Genomic DNA, 21,098 nt, shown 5'->3' with positions numbered 1-21,098 from the left:
CCTGAAATAGTAAGTGTTCAAAAAACGAACTAACGCATTACTTACAGTATAGTCTACGTTACAATTTATTAAAAAGGTCAAAGGTAAAGGTCTCCCAAAGTGGCTGGAAATTATGAATTAGTGGATGCCAAATCAAAGAATTTTAAAACTCTGGTTTTGTATAATTAATGGTCATTTAACAGTTTGATATCTTAGAGTTTGTCTTAACCTGAGGTTAGTGTCACATCTCTAGAGAAATAATTAAAAGTTATTGTAAGTTTTCTTCCAGAGATGAACATCATCTGGAGAAGGCGACCAGAATTCAGCAACATATCTGATATTTTAAAATGTAGTTTAGGGGTGCCTGGGTGCTCAGTTGGTTAAGCGACTGCCTTCGGCTCAGGTCATGATCCTGGGGTCCCAGGATCGAGTCCTGCATCGGAATCCCTGCTCAGCAGGGAGTCTGCTTCTCCCTCTGACCCTCCCCCCTCTCATGCTCTCTCTCTCTCTCTCTCATTCTCTCTTTCTCACATAAATAAATAAAATCTTTTAAAAAATAAAATAAAATGTAGTTTAGAACCTGACTATGGGCTTCACCTCGGAACACTGGAAGTTCATTAACAGGGTAGCCTAATTTAAGGGGGAAAAATTTACCTTTACCCATACAAGCCCAGATCTTTTTACAGATATTCTTATGAAATTTTTCAGAATGTCTCTTTGAAGGATCTAGAGGCTGACATTACTGATCCATTTTACAGATGGAAAGCACTCACTAAACTAATTTATTTCTTAAGGTTGAGATGACCTAATACTAAAAGTTAGACCACTGGGGAGGCCTGGGTGGCTCAGTTGGTTAAGTGTCTGCCTTCAGCTCAAGTCATGATCTCAGGGTCCTGGGATCCAGCCCCGAGTCATCGGGCTCCCTGCTCAGTGGGGAGTCTGCTTCTCCCTCTCCCTCTGCCCTTCCTCCCTGCTCATGTGTTCTCTCTCTCTCTTTCTCAAATAAATAAATAAAATATTTTTTTTAAAAGTTAGGACTACAAAGAAATAGTGTAATTATCATCAAGAAAATTGCCTTACATTTTTTTAATATTCACAGAATTTAGTTAACGTAAGGTTTTTACATTTCTTTTTAAATATGGCCTTTCATAGAAAGTCTTCTTTTATTATCTACCTCTGAAGTCATATATCAGGTTCCTCCTGTGTGCCTGAACTGTGCCCAGTATGTCCCCAGCTTCTCTCACCTTCATCTTTCCTCTGCTTTCCTGAATACTTCCCCTGGTCACTTCAGCCTCCAATTAAGCGGCTAGAATATCTGCTTCCAGATGGGTAAAGGAATGCTCTGTCCGGGACCCGCCAACTTATCCGACATAGCTTTCAGAACTCTAACAAACTATGAGCATCACACCATCCCATCTTTTCACTGAGATGAGTCCCATATACTTTATCCCCATTTTACTGGAGAGACTGAGTCTCCAAAAAATTAAATGATATTCCCTAAAACACAGAGCTATTAATAGTGGTAGGAGAAAGACCTATTATTCAGTGTTCTTCCCGCTCATGTTCCCTACTCTCTTTCTGACCTGGCACAGCAAACACCATTGGCAATGCCTGTTATATATACAGAAAATCTCTTAAGACATAATTCAGCAAGGCTTCCATCATACAGAATCCTAATTCCAACATCTACTCTTAATTTTGGCTGAGATGATACCTCTTCCTTCCAAATGCGTGGGTATAAGCAAGACACTGATATAATGCTTCATATCAATGACTATTCATAGAATATAATACTTTGGTTACTATCTTTGTAAAATAATACAGTACAAAAGGAGACAAACCAACCACACGGTTAGTCATGATCACTTATTATTCATCCTTTCTGAAGTAAACCATACCTTGTGGCAGAAGAACATCAATCAACCATTCACTGTGGTCCCTATAAAGAAAAACAAAATTCATTTTTGAGCTTCTTTGCAATGTTACCCTTCCACATGAATGTTTATAAGCTGCATGCTATTGCTAGAAGGCTTTCAATAGAAAGGAAACGTAATTAAGAGCACTATCATAATAAACTTTTAAAATGTTAATGCATTTCAGCTAAATTATAAATTATAGGCATTTCATCATATTCAGTTATCTTTAAACGATACTTTCCAGATGCTAATTAAGCGAACCAAAGTACAGCATGATTTGTACAACGCTGAGTGTGGTTCTATGAAACTAACAAGCAGAGAGAACCCATTTGAATTACACGTCATGTTTGAAAGCCATGGTTTTCTTTCATTTTTCTCTGTGGCCTTTTTTAACAGGGTCATTTGAAAATTGGAGCTGTTTTATTACATGGAATTGCTTTCTCTTATCGCATGGAGAGAAATATTGCAAATTCTCAAAGCTGAAATCTCCCAAATGAAAGTTTGCTATATGTCAAATATCTGACAAAGTAACCTTTCAAAACCAAAAGGGCTAGTGGGAAATATGAGTAATGTAACCAATTTAAGTACAACTAATTTTTCTTATCTTCTGTTGTTGCCCTATTTCCCTTTCTTGGAGGACTCATATACCTACCCTGCGATCCTCTGGCTGCATTCTTCACAGAGATACAATGGGGGTGGTTTATCCCCCAGAGCTACTGACAGGGAAGGATCTATACACATCTGAAACACATGGAAAGGCAGAATGAACTCTCCTGTCCTGTTTATCACATCCCCCGTATTGAGAACGCAAAGGTTTTGATTGCGACAAATTTTCAAAAGCAAAGTGGAATAAGTATTTTTAGTAAAACCCACTTAACCTATAGCTGCTTTTCCTGCACTGGCTGATGAGTCCACACTGTACTTAAGTGTGCCTACTGTGGTTTTTCATTTCTCCTGTTATCTGCAATTAAGTAACACATAGTGTCAACAAATCCACCCTCATTCCACAAAGAGAAAAAATCTTGTTCAACGGTGGCTGGAATTGCCTCATACATTCATTCCTGCTTGAAAGTGGTAAACACAGCAATCTCTCTTTAGGAAGAGGAAAATATATTAAAATTGAAAAATCATAACTGTTACCAAAATTCTGGCAGTAGAGCATTTTCCTTCTTAAAAGAAACCTCAATTCAAAAAATTTCACGTGAAATCTAACACTAAGTGATTTGCTTTTCTTACTCTGGAATCTAAGTTCTATATCAATCATCCAATGTCACATTTTCAGGCATTTTTTCCTTCCACATATGACCTGTGGTTCATTTAACCCTGCCGTGCCCTATTCAATTTTGGATTATTTATGGCTGAGTTTTCATTAGCCAAGGCACAGAGATGAAAAGTGTTCGCTTTGCTGTTGATCATCAGGATATTTCAAATATCTGGATGTTTAAAATCAAGTGAACACAACTAGCTGAATCTTGTACATTGCATCAGGTTAAATTTCAATGAGTTAGCAAAGTCATTCTGAATTCTGTTCCCGTCCTTCAAAAAATAATCAATCTATGCTATAGCTGATTGTGCAGTTAATATGCCTAGGACACAGATTCTTCTAGAACTCCACTCTGCCTTTTCTTTAGATGTTTTTACTGATTAGGGAGAAAAAATGAACCAAACTTATAACCCAAACAGCCTGTCATTTAAAGTTAAAACCCTGAAGAGTTTCACGTGTCAACCCTACGGATCTTCTCTGTATCATTCCAATTTTAGTATATGTGCTGCTGAAGCAAGGACAACCCTGAAGAGTTTCAATGATGGGGGAACAAGAGTTGGAATTCCTTAATTTCAATCGTTATACCATCAAAATCTATAAATTATATATTCCCTCATGCTAAAGGCCCAGTGTGAAAATTTTCCTTAGATAAGTTTCAAGCTTCCTTTGATGCAATGAATAACTACTTTTTGGTGTGTTACATGAGGGGTTAGCAAACTTTCTGTAAATGACCAGAAAGTAAATAGTTCAGGCTTTGTGGACCATATGTTCTCTGTCACAACTACTCAACTCTGCTGTTGTACCATGAAAGCAGCCATAGACAATACGTAAACAAGTGAGCACAGCTGTGTTCCAATAAAACTTTATTTACAAAACAGTCAGCAGGCCAGATTTGGCTGTGGGCCATACTTTGCTGACTCCTGTGTTAGATAATTATCTGAGGTCTAAAGTATTTCATAAATGGATCTGCAAACAGAACCAAGTAAAACCAAAAGCAGAGTGTAATATAATGAACTCTAAGTTCCAACACCTTTTCATTTTGAATCCTGTCGCAGCTTTTGGCTCTTGCCTAAAAAAGTACGTTTTTGCAGTGTATTGCAACAAACATAGATAATACTTTTCTATTTGGCAAATCATCATTGCCTAGTGGTAAAAGTTCACAAATATGGAGACAGTATGCTTTTTGTAAGGATAAATCCATTTTCCCTGAGTCTTTCCCATGTGTCCAATATAGACCTGTTCTTCAATATAGTTACTTCACTTTCATTTCTAATGAGTTACTGATACTCCCAATCAGGTAAAGATATTTTTTCATTCCACTCAAAGAGAAAAACTCCTATGATGTCCGAACTATAATCATTATAGATTAGCTAGGTGACCTCTGACATGTTAAATGAATTAGTTCACATGACCCATAACATTTGTGGACATTAGGGTCAACTGTCTTTACTCTGAACACGTCAGTTTACATCTATATTAACATGTTCATATCTGACTGCTGCATTAAAAAAATTGTTATTTTCCATTTATAAATACAATTATGCCCAACGTAGAGGCTTAGGAAAATGGAGAAACTCATTAACCCGCCATCTCAATGCAACCACTAATAACATTCTGATGAGCATGAATACGAATATAAATATACATATATGTGATTTTTAAATTAAATTGGCATCATACTATAAAGGATGACTTCCTTTTCATTTAACATTATTCTGTAAGTATCTGGATGTTGGGTGCCCTCGACCTATATGTCACATAGTCATACCTACCTGAGTTTGGGGAGTGCTCATATTGCAATGAAAAAACAATACTGAGCCAGATCTGTTGTTCTGCAAAAACAGGCCCAGCACAGGAAGCACTAACAAGAATATTACCTTTCCAGGGAAGCAGAGTAAAAATACAAAAGAAAACTCTTTAGGAACGCTGGAGTTCAGAAAATAAAATTTGTGGGGGTGCTGATAAAAATGTTTAGGAACTAGATAGAGGTGGTGGTCGCACAGCATTGTGAATATGCTAAATGCCATTGAATCATTCATTTTAAAATGATTAAACTTACGTTATTGTGAATTTCACCTCACCTAAAAATGAGACAGAAAGTAGGATGGTTTGGCCTGTCCTGCAGGACTGGCTACAGGGAACAGCCTATAAGCAGAGCAAAGCCCGGTCAGAGGGGTGGACTAAGCTGTTTGCCTAGAAGAGAGGGAGAAAATCTAATTTGTGATGACTTTTGGGAGTGGAAAACCAAAAATCATTACTAATCATGAAGTCAGAGGACTCCTGAGAATGCAGCCTGACATAAGATCAAAGAAAAAAATAAGTGGAAAAATCAAACAAAAAGTACCTCCCTTTTCTGTTGATGTCTGAGTGAACCAAAAGAGGGCATTGTAACATAAGCAGAAAGAGGAAAGGACAGATAAAGAAACTAAAGTAAGAGAGCTGCACAATTCTCACCACCTGAAGAATTAAGCTGAAATCCATGGATAACATATGAACGCAACAGGTGTATAGCTCAAAATGTCCTCGCACCAAAGAAAAGTACCTTTGAATCCCAAATGTCTGTGGAAGTTCAGAGGAGGGGTGCTCATAGCTGAATGGGTGAGACTCTGCCTCCACTGGTGGGTTACCCTCACTTGCTCTTTCTCAACATAAATTCATTCAATTTGCCTTTATCAAAAGCAGAGATGAAACATAATAATACAAAAAGGTCCTCTGCTAGTAAGATACATCTGGATGACAATGTTATCATTGGCACTCCTCTGACATTTCTGGTATATGAAACACATTTTGGGATTTATATTTATATTTCTTATATCTCATTTTACCTCTTCTACTCTGTTTCTATAAAATGATACTATTATGTATCTGTTATTTGGTAATCTTTATAGTCTTCCTGTCTATAGAAGAAGGGAGGCAAACTCCCAGGACACTAGGTTCTAAAAAGTATCTGTGAACTCTAATGACTTGGCGTAACTCTCACTCTCACAGTATAAAAAATTAATCTTTGCAAATCCAGACACAGGTCTCTCCAGCCAAGTATTGTATCCAACAAATATACCATAAGTAATTTTGTTAAAAGGTGTGATCATTTTTCTTAACATTCAAATTTAAAGATTCAGGGTTATAACAAGACAGGGAAATTTGTGATGGTAGAAAAAGAATAAGGCTGAGAGTCAAGGTACCTGGTTCTGACTTAGGAAAGTGTCTTGGCCTCTCTAAACCACTGTTCCCTTACCTCTAACATACCTTTCCATGTGTTCGCTGCCCAACTACCTCTCAGTCATCTTGGTTAAGTGATTATCTGTGATCTCAGCCAAGACTTAACAATTTTATCTATTTTGGTCATATGACTCTTGATTTCGCAGTCATACACTAAACACTCATAATCTGAAATGAGTGAAACAGAGGCAAAGTACATTTCCCTGAGTTTATTAACTCAGATAGAAGCCAAGTAAGGACTACGTGTTTTACCAGGATTGTTCTGATAATTCTCATTGCTACACAGCACTTGACCATGAACTCACAGCGAAACCTTCAGTCACCACTATTCATTTCTCTGTCCTGAACCAATCCACCAAAGTACAATCAGATTGAATATGGAGGTCCTTGAGTTTACTACAGAGCACAGGCCTCTGCTTTACAGAGAAGGATGCAATCTTCTCCATTACATTCAGCAATTTGTTCCTGATAATCTGACCATTGACAATACAATATGGCACCAGGTCTAATAAAACAGTACCTTCACAGCTGGCTTGTTAATTGCGTTGTGGCATTCAATGTGCTGGCAGTGGATTGGATTCCAAGCTGTAAAGCAAAGCATAGCTGATGAATACTCCTCATTGAAGTTATTAGTGCCCTACTAAAAGTGTAGCAGATATTACACTAGGTTTCTTCTTCCTAAGTAGAACCATCATCAGGCTTCCTAAGATAATCATTTTTTAAATCTATGACAAATTTAAAAATTGAACAAAGATATCACAACTCCATCTATTTTCCCATGGGCAGAGACAAGCTAGTATAAGGTGGCATACACAGTACCATAATATTACCTTGCAATGATATACTATTAGAAAGTTGTCCAACGTTTTTACATATCTATGGTTTCACTTCATCCTGCCAACAACTCTGCAGAATAGGTACAGCAGATTATTAATCTCATTTCATATATGAGTAAGTGAAAGTTACAAAGGTTAAGTAGCTCACTATGGTCACAGAGTTAGTAAATGACAAGTTGAGACAAGAACCTCTATCTCTTGGTTCTCAACAGTGCTCTTTTCATTGTAGTACATACTAAACTGAACATCCTAGATTTCTGGAACCAAGAAGTATTTCAAACTCATAATAACTGAAATGAATGGTAAGGTAACCGCCACTATTCCATGTCCCACCCCATTGTCATCAAATGTGGAGACTGGAAAGATGAATTTCTTACCCAAATGAAATATATCTCTCTCTCACACCACAGACTGTGACCCACAGACTAACCTCTGCTAGTTTGCTAATACCCGCTCCTTAACACAGTATGCACACAGAATGAGGATAAGACCAAGGGATCTGGGATAGATCAGCATAAAAGTCACACAAGTAATTATCCTCATTTAGATGATTCAGTAGTCCAAAGCACTTAGCTAACAATACTCCATCATTTAAAAATGCAATAAAATTACATGTTTGAAAGTAGGAAAATTTTCTAAATTGCCAAATTCTAATCTTATAGGACTATGATTGGCCTAATATACTAGAATTTGCAGATGAGAGGATATTCTTACTTAGTTATATGTCCAATTATAATTCAAAAACATTTATTATTAATATTCTAGGCCATATAAAGTTTTCTGTCCAGGGGTGTTCCAACTTCAAATCTTTTAGCCTATGGTTAGACCAGATATAAGATTATGTGTCTGATTTGAAATTTAGGAAAATGAAGGTCAATAGAGCCATTGACTTTAAAAAATACACAATGGGTCAATTTATTTTAAAAGAAGACAAGAAGTACAGACCAAAAACCACTACTCTAAAAACACACTATCATATTGATTATATTTTTAGAGATTATATATTTTAGAGAGAATTTTTAGAGATTATATTTTTAGAGAAATCAGTAAGGTATGGATAAATGAAGAAATAATTTGAATACAGGCATTCCATAACTATAAAATGTTTCCTATATGTGGAAAAGTCAAGATGAATACAGAGAGTAGCAACAAGTTTTCTTGTGTAATTAGAGAAACCTAGAAAAAAGGACTGCCTTTAACCAGTATAGGAGTTGCAAATACATAGGACATGTGTCTCTTGCCTCCAATCCCAAACTCATGACAGATATCACTAATCCATAAGAGCATTCCTTCCTGCTGAGCCCAGAACTGACCTTAGAATCCTTCTCAACACAGAGCTCCAGAAAGTTACCACTAATAAAACAGAGTTGGCACACAGACAAAATCTGCTAACCATTACTGAATCCCTGTATTATGAGAATATTTGCAGATCACTTTATAAATATTAAGAAGTCTTGACACTTATAGATAGAAGTAATATTCAAGATATATAACAACTGCTATGGCAAAGGCACAAGGAAATAAAAATGTACAACAGCCATAGCTCTTGATCAGGGCTCTAAAGTCTCCTGCTTTGCCAGAAATTAATGCTTTATATGTAGATGATGGGGATATCCAGGAGGTCCTAGTCCTCTAATATTTTATTTCATTTTTACAGAGTGTCACTGAGTTAAGAATAGATTGTAGGATACCTCATTAAGTTCACTAAAGTCACACTAGATTTAAACTTACCAGAAGAAGGGTTCTTAGCTTTTCTTGTGTACAAAAAATCACTTGTCAAGATTTCAAAAATATGATACCTGAAACTCATGTTAAATCTGCCAAATCAAAATCTTTAAGGGTAGAGAACAGGTATTTGTAATTGGGAAAATCACTACAATTGATTCTGATATAGGATCAATCTACATATCTTACCATATGGCAAATATAGTCATGATAGAGCTCCCTTCATTTAAAAATAAAAACAAAAAATATATATAATGTAAAAACATGGCAGACAATAAATCTGCTTCCAACTACAACAAGGTAACTGGTATTAGACTTGCCCTCCCATCATAAACAACTAGAAAACTGGAAAATATATACAAAACAACTGTTTTCAGAAATTGGACTACATACTGTAGGACAATGATCCTTGAGAAAAGAGAAACAATACAGTCAATCCTATAATCACCCTGGCTTTCTTCCTGGAAGCAATTTCCAGACCTTGGATGTGGAAGGAGAAAGATAAGCACAGTAGGGTGGTTTCACTGAATTGAGGGGACAAAAACTGGAGTTTAAAGAGGCAAGGTGGCTTATATTTGCTGGGTAGTATACCAAAGAAGAGGGAGTTATGCAAAGAAAGAACTCCAGAAATCTAAGAATCCTTTTAGGTCTTTGGCTTTATAATAAGCAGAACATGTGTAAGACAAAATTCCATAGGCTGCATAGAGAACAACTATGGAGGATCTGTAAGCAGAATAATTCCTACATTTCATACAGGCCTGAGAGATATTCAAGTTCCAACCAACTAGAGTGAAGGGAACTCAGTGAAAACCTGGGACATTCAGTAGAGACTCTAGGAAGTCACACCTTAGCAGTAGGGCTAAACTAACATTAGGGAAAAGGCTATTCCAGGCTCACCCTAACAAAGGATAAGATCAAGCCCTAAAAGGGTCAAGCTGATCCACCAGTAACTTGACGGCCAAAACAAACCCTGAAACACTATAATGGAAGACAACAAAATCCAGATACTCAATAATGTAATACTCATGAAGTCCAGCATCCAGTAAAAAATTATTCAATATTTGAAAAAGGAGGAAAATGTTACCCATAATCAGGAAAAAAAAAAAAAACTGACCAATAGAAATAAACCCAGAAATTATAGAGATGAGGTGATTAGCAAACAAGGACTTAAAAACAGCTATTATATTCAAAGAAAACATTAGACAATGAGAATAGAGATGAAAGATAAAAGAACCAAATGGAATTTCTAAAATTAAAAATATGATATAGAACATGGAAAATTCACTGAATGGGCTTAACGGCAGATTAGACAATGCATAGGGAAAGATCAGTGAATTAGAAGACATAACAGCAGAAACTACTAAAACTGAAGTACTGGAAGAAAAACAAACAGAGCTTCAGTGAGCTGTGGGAAAATATTAGGCAGTATAAAGCACACCTGGTTAAAAGTCCAAAAGGAGTGAAAGGGGGAGGAGGGAGATATTTGAAAAAGCAATGACAAAATTTATCAAATTTGATTAAAAACTATAAGCCCACAGATCCAAGAAGCTCAATGAATCTTAGGCAAAATAAAAGCAAAGAAAATCACACTAAAACTCATCATAATCAAATTGATGAAAAACCATGATAAAGAGAAAATCTTAAAAGCAACCAGGAAAAAAGACACATTACTTACAGGGGAACAAAGATAAGAATGATCGCTGATTTCTCGTCACAAACAATGCAAGCCAGAAGACAATGGAACGACATCTTTAATAGGCTGAAAGAAAAAAACTGTCAACCTATAATTCTATACCCAGTGAAAATATCCTTCAAAAATGAATATGAAATAAAGACTATCTGAAGACAAACACAAGATAAGAGAATTCATTGCCAGCTGAGCTCCACAACAAGAAACGTTGAAGGAAGGCTGAAGGAAAATGATATCAGATGGAAGCTAGAACCTACACAAAGGCATAAAGAGTTCTGCACATGGCAGTTATGCACATGTGAATAACCACAAAAGACTTTCTACCTATATTTACGTATTGTTAAAAATGATTTTCTGTTTAAAACAAGAACAGCCATGTATTGTGAGACTAATAATATATACAGAAGTCAATATTTGATAACAAGAACAAAAAAGGATGGGAGGGAGGAAATGAAAATGCACAGGGTTCTTATATTACATGTAAACTAGTATAATATTATTTGAAGGTAGACTGTGAAGTTAAAGGTACATATTGTAAACCCTAGAACAATTCTTCTTAAAATGGTATAGCTAATAATTCAATACAGAGATAAAATGGAATACTAAAAACAATTAACCAAAAAGAAGACAAGGTAATAAAAAGAAAAGGAACAAGGAATAATTGGGACAAATAGAAAACAAGTGTAAGATGACAGACGTAAGCCCAACCATATCTGTAATTACATTAAATGTAAATGGCCTAAACAATAATTACATGGCATGTAAATGGTCTAAAAGGCAGAGATTGTCAAAAAGGATTTAACTTTTTCAAAAAACCATTACCGAAATATAGGCTGCTTGTGAGAAACACACTTGAAATATAAAGATATATAAGTTAAAAGTAAACAGAGGGGCGCCTGGCTGGCTCAGTCAGAAAAGCATACAACTCTTGATCTTGGGGTTGTGAACTCGAGCCCCACACTGGGTGTAGAGATTACTCAAATAAATAAATATTTTTTAAAAGAGTAAACAGAAAAAGTTACACCACACTAATATAATGCTAATTACAAGAAAGCTGAAGTGTCTACATAAATATGAGACAAGTAGACTCCAGAACAAAGAATATTACCAATAATAAGAATATTTCACGATGAGTCAATTCATCAAAATGACATATCAATCATAAATATGTGTGCATCTAATGATAGAGTTTCAAATTAAATGAAGCAAAACTGACAGAACTGAAAGAGAAATAAATCCATAATTAGTGTTGTAAATTTCAACAATCCTCTCAGTCTTGAGACAATATTCTGGTCCATAAAATAAGGTTCAAAAATTTAGATGGAATGAAATCATAGAGTACATTTCCTGACCACAGTGAAATTAAACTAGAAATAAATAAAAAGATATCTTGAAAATAAAAAATATTTGTGCACTTAAACAAACACAATCCTAAACAACCCACAAATCAAAGGAAAAATCACAAGGAATATTAGAAAATACTCTGTATTGAAATACAATGAAATCACAGCATATCAAATTTGTGGGATGAAACTAAACAATGCTTAAAGGTAAAATGGCTTTAAATTATTAAATTAGATAATATAAAAAGTCCAAAATAAACAATTTATGCTTCTATCTTAATAAGACAGAAAAAGAACATGTTAAACTCAATGTTAATAGAAGGAATAATAAAGACATAAGCAGAAATCAATGAAACTGAAAACAAGAAACCAATAGAGAAAAATCATAAAACCAAGTGCTGGATCTTTGGAAAGTCCAATAAAATTGATAAGCCACCTAGCTAGCCTGATGAATTAAAAAAAAACAGAGAAAAAAACAAATGACCAGCATCAAGAGTGAAAGGTAGGGCATCACCACAGATCCTACAGATATGCCAATAAATTTGGCAAGTTAGACAAAATGCATAAATCGTTTATTCCTCAAAAAACAGATTACAGGGCGCCTGGGTGGCTCAGTTGGTTAAGCGACTGCCTTCGGCTCAGGTCATGATCCTGGAGTCCCGAGATCGAGTCCCGCATCGGGCTCCCTGCTCAGCAGGGAGTCTGCTTCTCCTTCTGACCCTCCCCCCTCTCATGTGCTCTCTCTCTCTCTCATTCTCTCTCTCAAATAAATAAATAAAATCTTTAAAAAAAAAAAAAAACAGATTACAAAATTACAAATATGACTGAATAAAAAGTTGAAAACTTAAACGCCCCATAACATTAAATTGAATTGATAATGTGAAACCTTCCTAAAGAGAAAACCCCAAGTCCATACGGATTCACCAGTGAATTCTATTAATTATTTAAGGAATAAATAATACAAATTCTACAAAAACTCTTTCAGAAAATAGAACAGGAGGAAATTCTTCCCAACTCATTTTATGAGGTCAGCATCATTCTGTAAACAAAACCAGATGACAATTATAATAAAAGAAAACTAGGTCAATGTCCCTCATAAGTGTAGGAGCAAGAAAACTTAACAAAAACTAGCAAACTGAGTCTGGCAACATAATAAAGCTGACAATATGGAACTTATCCCAGGTAATATAAGGTTGAATTCACAATGCAAAGCAAAGCAATGTAATTTACCATATTAACAAAATAAAGGAAAGAAGTCATATGATCATCTTAATAGAAGAAAATGTATTTGACTAAAATTGACATTCACTCATGATAAAAACTCTCAGTAAACTAAGAATAGAGAGGAACTTCCTCACTCTGATAAAAAGCATCTGTGGAAAGCCTACAACCAACATCAGATTTAATGCTGAAAGTCTGAATACATGCCCCCTAGAGACTAGGGGAGAAAACAAAGATATCCACTTGTAGCACTCCTATTCAACATTGAACTGGAAATATGAACCACTGCAATAAGAAAAGGAAAGAGAGAAAAGAAGGAGGATAGGTAGGAAAGAAGAAAAGAAGGGAGAGAGGGAGGGAGGAAAGAAGGCAGGCGGGCAAATTAGGAAGACATACAAATTAGTAAGGAAGAAGAAAAAATTTTAATTATATTTATTTGCAAGAGAGTATAATCATGTACACAGAATATCTTAAGAAACTTACAAATAAGCTACAAAAACTAATAAGTGAGTTTAGCAAGGTCACTGGATATAAAGTCAAAATACAAAAATCAATTACATTTTCAGCACTCACCATAGCACATGGTGAGCGCTGTGAATTGTGTAAGACTGTTGAATCACAAACCTGTACCTCTGAAACAAATAATACATTATATGTTAAAAAAAAAAAAAAAAAGAAGATACTAGGAAGGGAGAAATGAAGGGGGGGATCAGAGGGGGAGACGAACCATGAAAGACTATGGACTCTGAGAAACAAACTGAGGGTTCTAGAGGGGAGGGGGGGTGAGGGGATGGGTTAGCCTGGTGATGGGTATTAAAGAGGGCATGTACTGAATGGAGCACTGGGTGTTATATGCAAACAATGAATCATGGAACACTACATCAAAAACTAATGATGTAATGTATGGTGATTAACATAACATAATAAAATAATTTTTAAAATATCAATTATATTTTTATGTAATGGCAATAAACAAGTAGAATATTAAATTTTTAAATACTCTTTACAATAGCATCCAAACCCATAAAGTATCTACAAATATCTTTAACAAAATATCTATAAGACCTATACACTGAAAACTAGCAAGCATTGCTGAGAGAAATTAAACAAGGCCTAAATAAATGGTTAGATACTCCATGTTCATGGATCAGAAGACTCAATATTGAGTCTTTTCACAAGATGTCAAATTATCTCTTTTTCTTCCTTTTAAGTAGCTATACTGGACTTTCCCGTGATATGTACCAATAAACTTCCTTTTGTTCAATCAGTTTTAAATATTGTGTCATTTCCAACACAAAGGAATCCTAACTGACACAAGTTCAGAAGAGAAAAAAATTTCAAAATTCTTCTTGCCAAAGTAATTTATGATTTGAAGTTTATATGCAGTAATGATGTCTTAGTCTGTCAGAGCTGCTGTAACAACCCACCACAGACAGGACAGCTTCCCACATTCATTATATTTATAGGGTTTATTACCAGTACGCACTTTTCTCATGCTGATTAAGATAAAAACTACTACTGAAGGCATTTCCACTTTCATAGAGTTTCTCTCTAGTTTGAATTCTCTGGTGTATAATGAGGTACATTTTTCTACTGAAGGCTTTCTGGCAGAATTTGCATTCATAGTGTCTCTCACCTGAATGATATCTCATGTGTCTAGTAAAGGATGATTGATCAGTAAGGACTTTCCCACACTCATTACATTCCGACTCCCGGATGGACATTCTGGTGTCGAATCAGATAGGACTTCTGACTAAACACGTTCCCACATTCATAGGTTTTCTTACCTGTATGAATTTTGTCATGCTTCATTTGAAATTAATTATAACTGAATGATTTTTCATCTCCACTAAGTTCATAAAGGTTCTTTCTTCTAAATTAAGTAAATCTAAGTTATCTTTTAAACTCCTTCCACCTAAGACATGCTTATGGAGTTTTTTGTCTTGATGGGATAAAATATGTTTGCAAATGAGATGAGATGAAATATGTTTGCAAAACCTTCGTATCCATAGCCTTTCTGCTCAGTAGGTGTTTTATCATAGATGCAGTTCACTTGATTCCGAAGTCTCTCCTTATATACTTGGTGTATTCCTATTTGATTATCAATTCCACAGTCACCTCCTAGACTAGCCTGGAGGTGGTGTTCCTTCTGCCATCATCCACAGCTCTTCTCCTGGCTCCAATTTGAAGATCACATCTGACATGGAAACAGGGCATCCCACTGATGTGTGGTTCCTATCTTTTTCTAGCATCATGTCCCTGAAGACAGTCCTCTAAGCAGAATCAAGCTGCTGCCACTCTTCCAGAGTTAAGTCCATGGCCACATCCTCAAAGGTCACAGATCCAGCATAGAACGCTTAAGTAACTTGACAAGGGCATGCTGGAGCCAGGATGGAACCCATGCAGCCTGGCTCAAGTCTTTGCACATATAAGGAATGAACATAGCAATCAGGCCACACAACAATCTAGTTGATACTGCAGGGGTGGCCAGTGGCCCAGTCGCCTGGCCACAGCCTCCTCATTCACACAGATGAGGTTCCCTTAGGTGAACACACATGTGCATCTGGTCAAAGAGGCCCAACACTCCTGACCTGGCTCAGACCTCTGCACCCTCAGGATGAAGAGATGGAAGCCGGATACAAGATGGTCCCCACTGATGGGACTTAAATCCTGGTTCAGACTCACCTGGCTGCTACATGGTCCAGGACAGCATCACTAAGGTGCATGGTCCAGACTCATCTGGCCACTAAGAGGACCAGCAAAATTGATTTTAAAAAGAAAAAAACAAAGAGCCAACCAAATAGATACTTCAAAGGAAAGAATATCATACTGATGCCTGAGAGAAAACATGTCTGAAAACTATCTAGTCTATGAATCAAAATATTTTAGAATGGTATTATAGCATCTGCAACTTGATGCGAGAACACATGGCCTCTATAAAAACAGGAGTAGAAAGTCATAGAAATTCATGGTGAGATGGGAAGCTAACAGAATGAGATAAAAATGAATTTGGACAAGAGATATGTTAAGTATAATTAAACTAAAAATAAAAGAGAAAAATTAGAAACCTAATTCAAAGCAATAAATAGAGCTGATTTGGGGGAAAAGTCAAGTAAGTTATACAGTAAACCAAACTGAGAAGCTAAGAATATACAAGATAAAAATATGGAAAATAGTGGTTAGAATAGCTACATAGCACAGAAAATGAAAATCTAACCTATGAACTGTAGGTATTCCTGAGGAACATACCAAAACAATTTGAAAAAAGCAGTAATTTAAAATTTCATTAATGAGAAATTTCCTTTAAAAGATTGAAAAAGGACCTGAATTTCCGGATTGAAAACACTCTTAACATTATAGGCAAAAGTCAATAAAAAGATACTCATATATAAAAAATATATAAGAAAGGGGCACTTGGGTAGTACGGTCGATTGAGCCTCCAATGCTTGGCTTCAGCTCAGGTCATGATCTCAGGGTCGTGAGATTGGGCCCTGAGTTGGGCTCCTTCCTTAGCGTGAAGTCTGCTTGAGATTCTCTCTCCCACTCCCTCTGCCCCTTCTCTCTCTCTCTCAAATAAATAAATAAATCCTTAAAATATGTATATATATAAGAAAAGTTTTTTTAATAAGTAAATCCCCAAGAATTAAGAGCAACCAAAAGGATTTCTATAATAGACAAATCACACTAGTCTAAGATTTGTCTTCTATAATTCTAAATGCCAGAAAACAATGAAGCAATATTTACATATTTTTCACAGTGAAGCAGTTTTCTCTCATGTGTGAAGAAATAGAAAGATATTCTTATATAGCTGAACTCAAAAAATATATATGACTGACATTCCACTCTTGAAAATATTACAAAATGAGTTTAGGTTCCATTTCCCAAAAAATGACAGAAAAATTAATTCAAGCTGATTGTCTTACTGAGAACAATTAGAAAACTGGACAAAATTAAAAGCAAAACCAAACAAACAAAAACAGAGAACAGAATGGGAGAATTATGGGGCCATGAAGAAAGAATCATCAAAAGGTGAAACTGGCATTTAAGGCCATGCTTCCTCCTTTGTCTATTTCTCTATCGGTCAATTCCACAAGATGAGCAGACTTCAACAAACTCTTTGAAGTAGGAGAATAAAAATTGAAATTTGGGGACAATCAAGGAACGGGATACCTAAAAATCTCCCTAGATTGTGGGCAGAGGTCCCAAAAGGCCATACCATAGAGTAAAGGGAACCAGAATCAGACCAACCCTCAAAGGGCCCAAGACCAGCCTCAAATCATCTCAAGAATGGACCATACATTTTTTCTGAGGTGCATTAAGGTGACCTGGATTACTAATGTCCATAGCCTCAAAATTTCCAGAGGCAAAAGCAAACCCTATCTAAAGAAATATAACATTCTAACCCTCAAATTAGCTCTACAGTTTTTCTATGTATTGTCTTGCACATAATTAAAAATATATATACATACAAGACAAGTAAACAAAAGAAATGACAATAAAATCAGAATTTCCACAGATTCAGAAAATTGAATTATCAGAAACAAACTTTAAAATAACTATGCCTAATATGTTCTATAAAGTAAAAGACAAGTTAGAAGATATCATAAAGGAATTGGGATTTCTTTTTTAAAGCACTAAATGGAATTTCCAGAGCTTAAAAATACAATTAACAAAACTAAGAATACAATTGGGAGGTTAGAGAATTAGTGAAAAGGAAGATAATCTGGAAAAAAAAGATTCAGCATGAAGCACAGAAAGATGAAATGGGGGAGGAGAATAAAAAATTATTCATAGGATACACGGAAGAAAGGTCTACCATATATGTCACTGGAGTTCCAGAAAGAGGGATACAAAAAAACAAAAATAAACAAACAAACAAAAATATACATATATATAATTAAATAGAGTTTTAAAAAAAATATTGGACACAGCAGAAGAAAGGATTAGTAAACCTAAAGACAGGTTACTATAAACCCAACTAAAGCACAGATAAACTTTTTTTTTTTCCAAAATACATAGGTGGGAGATGAGTACCTGAGACCTCTGAAACAATAACAAATATTTTTTTTTAAATCCCAAGAGGAGAGGAGAAAAAGAAAGGGGCAGAATAAATACCTGGAAAGGATAACACCCAACATTTTTCCAACACTGATGACGAACATAAAACCACAAATTCAAGAAGCTTGACAAACCTCAAGCAGAATAAATACAAAGACCACTACACTTAAGCAGATCATAATGAAACTACGTTAATACTACTAAATGCCAAAAATAAGGAGAAAATCTTTAAAAGAGGCAGAGAAAAAAATATCATATTACATTTAGGGATAAAATCACAAGAATAGTGTCAAATTTCTGTCTGATAATTTGTTTCATTATCAGAAAAAAATGGTATGACATCCTTATAGTATTAAAAAATTCACTGATTACAATGAATTACAGTAGAAATCAAAACAAAAAATTACTAGAACCCAAATATTTGGAAATTAAACAACATTCTCTTAAATAACACAGGCAAAAGATCTAGCACTAAAAATTTTTTAATATTTTTAAATGAGAGTGAAAACACAACAAATCAAAATTCATGGGATACAGCTAATGTAGAGCTTAGAGGGAAACTGGTAACCTTAAATGGATTAATTACCACCAGCGTTTTTCACAGAGCTAGAACAAACAATCCTAAGATTTGTATGAAACCAGAAAAGACCCTGAATAGCCAAAGTAATTTTAAAAAAGAATAGCAAAGCTGGAGACATCACGATTCCAGACTTCAAGCTATGTTACAAAGGTGTAGTCATCAAGACAGTATAGTACTGGCACAAAAACAGACACATAGATCAATGGAACAGAACAGAAAACCCATAAATGGACCCACAGCTATATGGTCAACTAATCTTCAACAGAGCAGGAAAGAATATCCAATGGAAAAAAGACGGTCTCTTCAACAAATGGTGTTGGGAAAACTGGACGGCAACATGTAGAAGAATGAAACTGGACCACTTTCTTACACCAACACAAAAATAAAATCCAAATGGATGGGAGACCTAAATGTGAAACAGGAAACGGTCAAAATCCTGAAGAACACAGGCAGCAACCTCTCTGACCTTGGCCCTAGCAACTTCTTGCTAGACATGTCTCCAGAGGCAAGGGAAACCAAAGCAAAAACGAACTATTGGGACTCATCAAGATAAAAAGCTTCTGCACAGGGAAGGAAACAATCAACAAAACTAAAAGGCAACTGATGGAAAGGGAGAAGATATTTGCAAATGACTTAGCTGATAAATGGTTAGTATCCAAAATCTATAAAGAATTTATCAAACTCAACACCCCAAAACCAAATAATCCAGTTAAGAAATGGCAAGAAGACATGAATAGACATTTTTCCAAAGAAGACATCCAGAAGGCTAAGAGACAGAAAAGATGCTCAACATCACTCATCATCAGGGAAACACAAATCAAAACCACAATGAGATACCACCTCACACTGGTCAGAATGGTTAAAATTATCAACACAGATGTTAGCAAGGATGTGGAGAAAGGGGAACCCTCTTACACTGTTGGTGGGAATGCAAACTGGTGCAGCCACTCTAGGAAACAGTATGGAGGTTCCACAAAAAGTTAAAAATAATACTACCCTATGACTCAGCAAATACACTACTAGATAGTTACCCAAAGGATATAAAAATACAGATTCAAAGGGGTACATGCACCCCAATGTTTATAGCAGCATTATCAACAATAGCCAATTTATGGAAAGAGTCCAAATGTCCATCGACAGATGAATGGATAAAGAAGGTGCGGTGTGGTGTGTGTGTGTGTGTGTGTGTGTGTGTGTGTGTAATATTATTCAGCCATCAAAATGAATGAAATCTTGCCATTTGCAACAACATGGATGGAGCTAGAGTGTATTATGCTAAGCGAAATAAGTCAGTCAAAGAAAGACAAATACCATACAATTTCACTCATATGTGGAATTTAAGAAACAAAACAGATGAACATATGGGGAGGAAAAAAAGAGAGGGAAGCAAACCATGAGACTCTTAATGATAGAGAACAAGCTGAGGGTTGACAGAGGGAGGTGGGTGGGGGATGGGCTAAATGGGTAATAGGGATTAAGGAGGGCACTTGTTATGATGAGCACTAGCTGTTATATGTAAGTGATGTATCACTAAATTCTACTCCTGAAACCAATATTACACTATATGTTAACTAACTAGAATTAAAATAAAAATCTGAAGGAAAAAAATGGATAATTAGAAAAAATTTTAGTGCTGAAAGTCAACAATCTAAGCCTTCACTTCAAGAACCTAGGGGGGAAAGGAGAGAAAATTAAACTCAAGAAAAGAAAAGGAGGAAAACAGTAAAGGGCAGAAAACAATGAAATACATAACTTTTATTGTTTTCTCATCTGTTGTTGTTTTATTTTATCCAAGTATCTGAAAAAGTTTAACATCTATTCAGGATAAAAGCTCTCAGTCAATTGGAAATGAAACCAAAACGTCCCCAAACTGACCATAAAGGATATCCGCAAAACCCTAAAGCTAAAGACCACTTAATGGTGAAATATTCCCTAAAGTCAGGAACAACGCAATGGTGGCCATTCTTACACCACTTCTATTCAGCATTGTTCTGAAAGTCCTAGGCAATGAAACAAACAAGTAAACAAAACAATGATAAAGGTATAAAAATTGGAAAGAAAGTAGCAATTTGTCTTTATCTACAGATGACACCACTGTTTATATAGAAAATCCAAGGAATCAACCAACTACTAGTACTAACTGAATTTAGCAAAATTATGGGCTAAACATGGATATGCAAAAAACAACTAAATATCTGCATACTGTCAATAAACAATTGGAAATTAAATTTTTAAATAATGCCATTTACAACAGCATCAAAAAAATC

At 35.5% G+C, this 21,098-nt stretch overlaps 1 protein-coding gene across 13 annotated transcripts in view; it reads right to left on the bottom strand.

Annotated features, from left to right (window-relative positions):
- The window catches only part of UNC79 (unc-79 subunit of NALCN channel complex), a 239,798-nt gene that overhangs the window by 139,918 nt on the left and 78,782 nt on the right, over positions 1–21,098 (bottom strand). For all 13 annotated transcript variants that reach the window (XM_036071607.2, XM_078054135.1, XM_036071606.2 and 10 more), the window contains 3 exons: positions 6,899–6,963; positions 2,548–2,636; positions 1,878–1,918 (listed from right to left, as the gene is read on the bottom strand). In XM_036071607.2, the coding sequence (XP_035927500.1) occupies positions 1,878–1,918; positions 2,548–2,636; positions 6,899–6,963 (195 nt within the window). The remainder of the gene's footprint in view (positions 1–1,877; positions 1,919–2,547; positions 2,637–6,898; positions 6,964–21,098) is intronic.

This window comes from Halichoerus grypus, chromosome 8 (assembly GCF_964656455.1).
Source record: "Halichoerus grypus chromosome 8, mHalGry1.hap1.1, whole genome shotgun sequence".
Classification (NCBI taxonomy): domain Eukaryota; kingdom Metazoa; phylum Chordata; class Mammalia; order Carnivora; family Phocidae; genus Halichoerus; species Halichoerus grypus.
The sequence above is the reverse complement of the archived record's forward strand: the minus strand, read 5'-3'. Positions and strand labels throughout refer to the sequence as shown.